We start from the raw sequence: 6,444 nt of genomic DNA on the forward strand, positions 1-6,444 counted from the left end.
CTCGGCGGCTGGGCGTGGGGCGGGCCGTGCTGTTCGCTAGTGACGCCGGCGTAGTCGGGTGCAGCCTGCAGGCAGAGTGGGGCCAGCAAGCCGCCGGGTGTCAGGATGGCCGAGTGGTCTAAGGCGCCAGACTCAAGGTTCGCACCTTGCCTGCGGGTGTTCTGGTCTCCGCATGGAGGCGTGGGTTCGAATCCCACTTCTGACATTTCTTTTCCCTTTTTTCTTTCCGGCCCCCAGGACCTCCTCCGGCTGCGATGCGTCCCCTCCCCTGCTACGGGCAGACCTCGTGACCCCTCCGCCCTGCAGTACCTACACTTTATCTCGTGGGCGTGTGGGCGACGCAGGCTCCTTCAGCAGTCTCAGGAGCCTTTACTGCAACACCTCCCTGGTGGTCTAGTGGTTAGGATTCGGCGCTCTCACCGCCGCGGCCCGGGTTCGATTCCCGGCCAGGGAAGGGTTTTTTGCTTCTTTCCCAAGGAACAGAACAGAGGCGAACTCACTGCAAACTCCGTGGGGCCAGGATCAGGCGCAGTGCGGTCCCCCGGATCCGGTGGTCAGGGAACACGGTCGTCCACCGCGGCCCACAGTGTCCCTCGAGGGCTTCCCACCCGCTACGGAGCTGGGACGCTGGGGCGCCTTGGCAGCTTTGTTTCTTTTCCTTTCCCTCCCCTCACTTCACCCTCCCCTTTCCAGGTCGGCGCTGCAGCGCAGACACAGGCGCAGCTGCCCCATCCCGGGGTTTCCAGCCCCGGCAAACTCTAATCTCGGAATCTCGGTCTCCCTGAAGATGCAGAAGAGCGGGGACGGTGGTGGCGGTGGGAGGCACGCCTGTAATCCCAGCCCTCAGGGAGGCTGAGGCAGGGAGACTCCAAATTTCAGCCCAGCACGGGCAAAATAACGACAAAGTGAGACCCTTTGCAGTCAGTCAGTCCATCAAAAATTGAGACTTAGCTCAATGCGAAGGCCCTGGGAAGAAGAAGGGATGGGGAAGGGTGAAATTCTAGCTAATCTTTAAATTTGGGTTTAAATCTTGCCTGACGTTTGAGCTGAACTGAAAGGAGCCTACAAAAATGAAAGGACAAAGGGAGGAGGAAAACGCCTACAGGTAACTGATTTCCGGTAGTGCTCACATTGTGTAGTTCTGTGCATATGCTGAATTTTCTCTCACAAGAAAATAAAATGTATTGGCAGCAAGATATTTGAAAAAGTACTTCCGTCCTGTACAAAAGTTCACTCAAAAGGAATACTAGATTTAAACGTGGTGTACGAAAGTATAAAACCTGTAGGTGAAAGTAGGAGGAGACCTTCAGGACCGAGTGCTTAGTGAAGAGTGAGACATGGTCCACAGTGGAGAAAGCTGCTAAATCGCGGGTCCAGATGCGGTTCTGTGCAAGACCTTGGGGGATGAAAGGGCAGCCAGAGAGAAAACAGCCGGCCACGGAGCCTGGCAAAGCCCTCTTACCCAGGACAGAGAACGCCCGACTGGGCGGTAGAAAAGTGAGCATTCCAGTTGGAAAGTGAAACAGACCTGAAAGGAGATGTCACCAAAGAAATAGAGAAAAAGGTGCCCAAGACCGTGGAGTACAAATTAGAGCCCAGGGGACTTGAACGCACGCTGGTCAGACTGGCTTGGATAAGGGACGCAGCGGCCCCTGCCGGCGAGCAGCAGGGTTGTCCTGGGGTGTGAAGGGGCACAGCCGTCCTGAACGGTGGTCAGGTGTTACAGACCTGATTTGCACCTAGCGCTCGAGCCGGTAACCACACTGCGTGGTATTTGTCCCCCAGAAGCATAAACCTTTGCTTGCACGGAAACTTACACGAGTGTTCGCTACAGTGTTATTGTAACAGCCCCAAACTGGATGCAACCTGAAGTCCCTGTGTGTGGGAAGCTTGAGATGACCGTGCTCCCACGCCACGCAACGCAACCTGAAACACCAGCCAGGGGGTGCGGCTTGGAATCCCCGCTCTCGGGGAGGCTGAGGCAGGAAGATCACAAGTAAGAGGCCAGTTTGAGCAACTTAGTAAGACTTGTTTCGAAATAAAAAACACAAAAGTCCCGCAAAGGCCCTGGTTTAACCCTCAGCACTGTTTTTTAAAAAAGATACTTAGCAATAAACACAAATACACCAATCAACACAGAAGACAATCTGATAGACCTTGGAACTATACTGAGTAGAAAGTCCATCTCAAAAGCTCATTTGCAGCTGGGCATGGTGGTGCAGGCCTGTAAGCCCAGTACTTGGGAGGCTGAGGCAGGAGGACTGCCAAGAGTTTGAGGTCAGTCTGGGTTATACAGTGAGTTCCAGGCCAGCTTGAGCTGCACTGCAACCCTTTCTCAAACAAACAAGAAACCAAATCAACCAGAAAAACAAAAATACCACCCCCAACTCAAGTATGACATTCTAGAAGTGACAGAATTGTGCTAACAGTAAACAGATCGGTGGTTGCCAGAGTTAGGAATGCTGGGGTCAGGACGGTGCATGTGCTCACAGAGGAGGCACTGGTGAGATGGAGCTGTTCTTCGTCTCCATCACAGGTGGGGTCACCGCGCCTGACTCAGGGTCATCCTTTTTAATTTACTTCTCCCTCCATAATAGGAGAGACTGGGGCGAGGTGGGGAGGAGATAGGGTGGGGTCTGTGAGGCTGCAGTGCCCTCTGCCAGGCCCTGTCCTCAGTTGTCCCCATGAGCCAGGCTGAGGGATGGAAGCACATCCACCCCACCCCACCCAGAGCAGGGGGCTGTGAGTTCCCTGAGCTCTGGGCTCCCGGCTTGAGGGAGACCAGAGACCCCTCTCCCTGGCACCCTTGGGCCCTGGGCTTTGCTGCTGCTAATTGGGCTGTGAGTCCTTCCTATGGCCCATGAGCCCGGTGTCTCTGCCAGTTTCTGTGAACCCTTGGCAGGCTCCCCTGCTGACCTGGAGGGTGGCGAGTGCTTGCTCCTAGCCCTCAGCAGCAAAATTGAAGGCACCGGTTCAGCTGTGTCTAAGGCCTCTGGTGTAGAGAGGTCCCTCACCTCGTAGCCAACTGGCCTCTTCCTGTGCCCCCCTGGGTGATTGACTCCCACCCCAGGGAGTCACTCAGGGACAAAATTCAGGGCAGGGCACTGCAGGCTGGTATTCCTAGACCTCGTCCGTCTGTGAATCTCTGTGCTGCTGAGTTCTGATCTGCATCAACTCCGTCCATCTGTCCGTATGTCTGCCTGCTTCTTCACTTCTTAGGGCTACCAGGATGGGAAAGCCTGGAAAAGGAGGAAAGTTACAACCCTGGGCACTCTGAGAACTTTTGTTCATTCAGACACTTAGCATATTCATTGCTGGATATCTCCAAAGAGAACTGCTAATTGTCTCAGGACCGCAAAAACAATGACAGAGTGGCAGATCCTAGAAGAAGCAAGGGGGTTTGGAATTATATTAGAAGCCAGGCTCAAGTCTTAGTGACTTTGAGCATCATTGTGACTGGCGTTCATCTCCTCGAGAGCCAGTGTTCCCGTCTCAATACAGAGTGAGATGAAGACAAGCTCACTGGGGTTGTTGTATGACATGGACTGGGAAGGGAACTAAGTCCCCAACTCCTTCTGCGATGCACAGTGGTGAGACTTGGGGAGGGCAGCGGGGCCGAGACTCAGATTAAAGGGGTGGGAGAAGGAGCAGAGGACCTGGAAGGGTCCCAGAAGGAGAGGTCTGGCCTTCAGCACTGGGCTGAGATTCCATGGTGGTTGGGGTGGTGATTGGCTTTGAGGCCCTGGGAGAGGAGTGGGGGGACTGTGTCTGGCGGCCTGGGGTTCAGCTCTGATGCCTCACCCCTTCCTGTTGGCTCAGCTCCCTGCTCTGCCTCCCACTTCCAGGAATAAGTAGTTTGGGTCCACCATGCCCTCTGCATGACGGTTTTCCTTCGGGGCCAGCGATCTTGGAAGTCAGGGGTGTGGGTGTTGTGTCAGGGAGTGTGGCTGAGACACTTGGTGATAGTCTCAATGCCTCAACTGCTTTGCTGTTTAATGGCTTATTGTGAGCTCTCACAATGGGGACGTGCAGTAGTGGAAGGGGTGGGTGATGTTCCCGGGGCTGTGTTCTGAGCCATAGGTGGTGCCTCTGGCCTGGAGTCTGGGCAGAGGGGAGGATGAGGCGAGAGTGAGTTCCGGGTCCTCCTGGTGAGCTGCCGGCTGGACTACAGCTCACTCTTGGCCCCGGGCTGCCCTCTCTCAGCCAGGCCGGCAGCCGCCTGGATGTTCCTGGCCGCCCTAAGCCCAGACTTGATGGCCGTGTCGATCCAGCCGTGGGGCAGGGCTGTGTGCTCGCCTGCGAAGAGGACCCGGCCTTCTGGCTGGCTGAGCTCCTTGGCGTAGTCCACGAACTGGTAGGGGGTGAAGAAGGTGAAGCCACCCATGGAATAGGGGTCGCGGGCCCAGTTTTTGACGAAGGAGTAGGGGCAGAGGGCCCGGAGCTCCTCCTTGGGGCGGTCGTGGACAGCGGCCAGGTCATCCAGGACAATGTCCACCACCCGCGCATGGTCCATGGCGGAGAAGAACTGGGCGTCGTCGTCCAGGGTGTAGGAGGCCAGGATGACGCCGGTGCCGCTGGGGAAGATGTGGCTGGGGTAGTAGATGAAGCGGGACGGCCGGTCGGTGACGGACCTGCCGCTGCGGATGCCATCGCGCTCCCAGAAGTGCTGGGTGCAGGCCAGGATCACCTTAGTGGCGCTGTTGTAGTGGACCAAGCGCAGTGCGTCCTCCTTGCTGAGGGACAGGGGAGGCCGGAAACGCAGGAGCCGGGCGGCCTTGGCAGTGGTGGCCACCACCACGAAGTCCGCAGCCAGGCGCGCCCGGGGCCACAGCGGGTCGGGCGTCCTGTAGGTGACGTGGACTCGGTCTCCAGCCGTCTCCACCTCCTCTGCCTGCGAGTGCAGCCGCACGGTGCCCGGCTGTAGGGCCTGGTGCAGGGCCTGGGGCAGCTGGTCAAAGCCCCCCGTGATCTCATGGAACCTGAGGCAGAGGGAAGTGGTTGGAGGGGGTCGTGGAGGAGCCCGGGTCCCCACACTGCGGATCAGGGCGTCGCTCTGCAAAAGGGACGGGCCCACTCTCGGGCCCAGGCCAGCAGAGACCAGGACGCGCCCGCCGCCCCAAATGCAGCCCTGTTCTGTCCTAACACTTCCTGCGCTCCTTCCCCGTGGCTGTGCTCGGCTTGAATTTCAGTGGATTCACCCTGAACCCCAAGGCTGAGTGGGAGGGGGTGCGGAGGATGCCGGTTGCCTCCGTGTCCCCCTGGGCTCAGGGGGTCCAGGGCCTGTTGTGTCTCAGAGCTGGAGGTTCATCTTTCCAGGTCGGCTGAGGTGGGCGGACTCCAGGTCAGCATGGGCACATTTTCCTGAACTAAGAGTTGGCCAAAGCCCCTGTGTGGAACCCTGGGCCGGGTGGAGGTGGCAGTCTGTGGCGACACGGGAGGGCAGACTCGTGGGACCCCACTGTTGCCTTGCCAGCGGTTCTCAAAGTGGGGTCCTGCAGGTTCCCATGGGACACCCGGCCGGTGAGTCAGCGGGTCCTGTCTGGGGGTGAGGACCCCATCTGTGTGTCACGGGCACCTCCCCCAGGCTCCCCGGAGTTCGGAAAGCCCTGCCTGACCCCTCCCTGGCTCCCAATCCTTTAGGGATGTTCACCTGGTTTATTTCTTCCTTCTTCAAGGTAGAGTACAGAAATAAAGATAAGCAGAAAAGAGAAAAGGAAGTTGGAATTTTGGTTGGCTTTCTGAGACAGGGTCTCACTATATAGCTCAGGCTGGCCTCAAATTCATGGTGATCCTCCTGCCTCAGCCTTCTGAGTGCTGGGGGTGAAAGGTTTGTGCCACCACAGCTGGTGGAAATTGGAATTTTAAAACTGCACTTTTAAGAATGATTTCGGCTTCGGGACACAAGTTATTCAAGCCCTTCCTTTCCAGGAAACTCACTTGGAAAAAAAGAATTCCTAAGGGTCTTGAAGACAAGAGCCTATGGCCTTGCTCTCCCCTAACCTCTTGCTTGGGCCCCCCTGGGAGAGGGAGCAGCGGGGGGCTTCTGGGCCACAGATCTGCCTGAAGCCCAGGTGAGTGATGCACACAGTGACAGCCCACAGGTGGCCAGCGGGGGGCAGCGGGCAAGGCGTCGCCCCAGCCCCATAAACACTCAGCTCCAGACATAGGTCCCAGGGCCACACCCCCGGCTTCGAGCAGCGTTCCGTTTGCGCCCAAGGAATCCCTGAGATCCTGGAAGCCCTCTCTGCTCCGATCGGCGGCCCGGGCTTCAGGCCGCTCCTCCCGCCCTCCCTGCCCACCCTCCAGTCCCGCTTCCCACCGGGGCTCGTGGAAGTGGATGAAGCCGCGCAGCGTTTCCGTGAAGGCCTCGTAGTAGCCGGAGTCTGCGTTCAGCATGTCCCCGATCATCTGCACGGCACCGCGGCTCAGGTCCCCCACCTTGAT

General features: G+C 57.8%; 1 protein-coding gene and 2 non-coding genes across 3 annotated transcripts in view; 2 read left to right on the plus strand and 1 right to left on the minus strand.

Annotated features, from left to right (window-relative positions):
- The first annotated feature begins 99 nt into the window (after positions 1-99).
- On the plus strand, positions 100-205 carry Trnal-caa. Its single transcript has 2 exons — positions 100-137; positions 160-205. It is a non-coding gene; the product is annotated as a tRNA-Leu (tRNA).
- A 177-nt stretch (positions 206-382) lies between these two features.
- Positions 383-454, plus strand: Trnae-cuc. The gene has a single exon. It is a non-coding gene; the product is annotated as a tRNA-Glu (tRNA).
- Positions 455-2,350: 1,896 nt separating this feature from the next.
- The window catches only part of Il4i1 (interleukin 4 induced 1), a 7,739-nt gene continuing 3,645 nt past the window's right edge, over positions 2,351-6,444 (minus strand). Inside the window, exons 5-6 of the mRNA XM_033767982.1 lie at positions 6,320-6,444; positions 2,351-4,979 (exon numbers count right to left, since the gene is read on the minus strand). The exon at positions 6,320-6,444 is cut by the window's right edge and continues 9 nt beyond it. Coding sequence (XP_033623873.1) covers positions 4,166-4,979; positions 6,320-6,444 — 939 coding nt within the window. The 3' untranslated portion in view covers positions 2,351-4,165. The remainder of the gene's footprint in view (positions 4,980-6,319) is intronic.

This window comes from Fukomys damarensis, unplaced genomic scaffold (assembly GCF_012274545.1).
Source record: "Fukomys damarensis isolate Sample0158 unplaced genomic scaffold, DMR_v1.0_HiC HiC_scaffold_3, whole genome shotgun sequence".
NCBI lineage: Eukaryota > Metazoa > Chordata > Mammalia > Rodentia > Bathyergidae > Fukomys > Fukomys damarensis.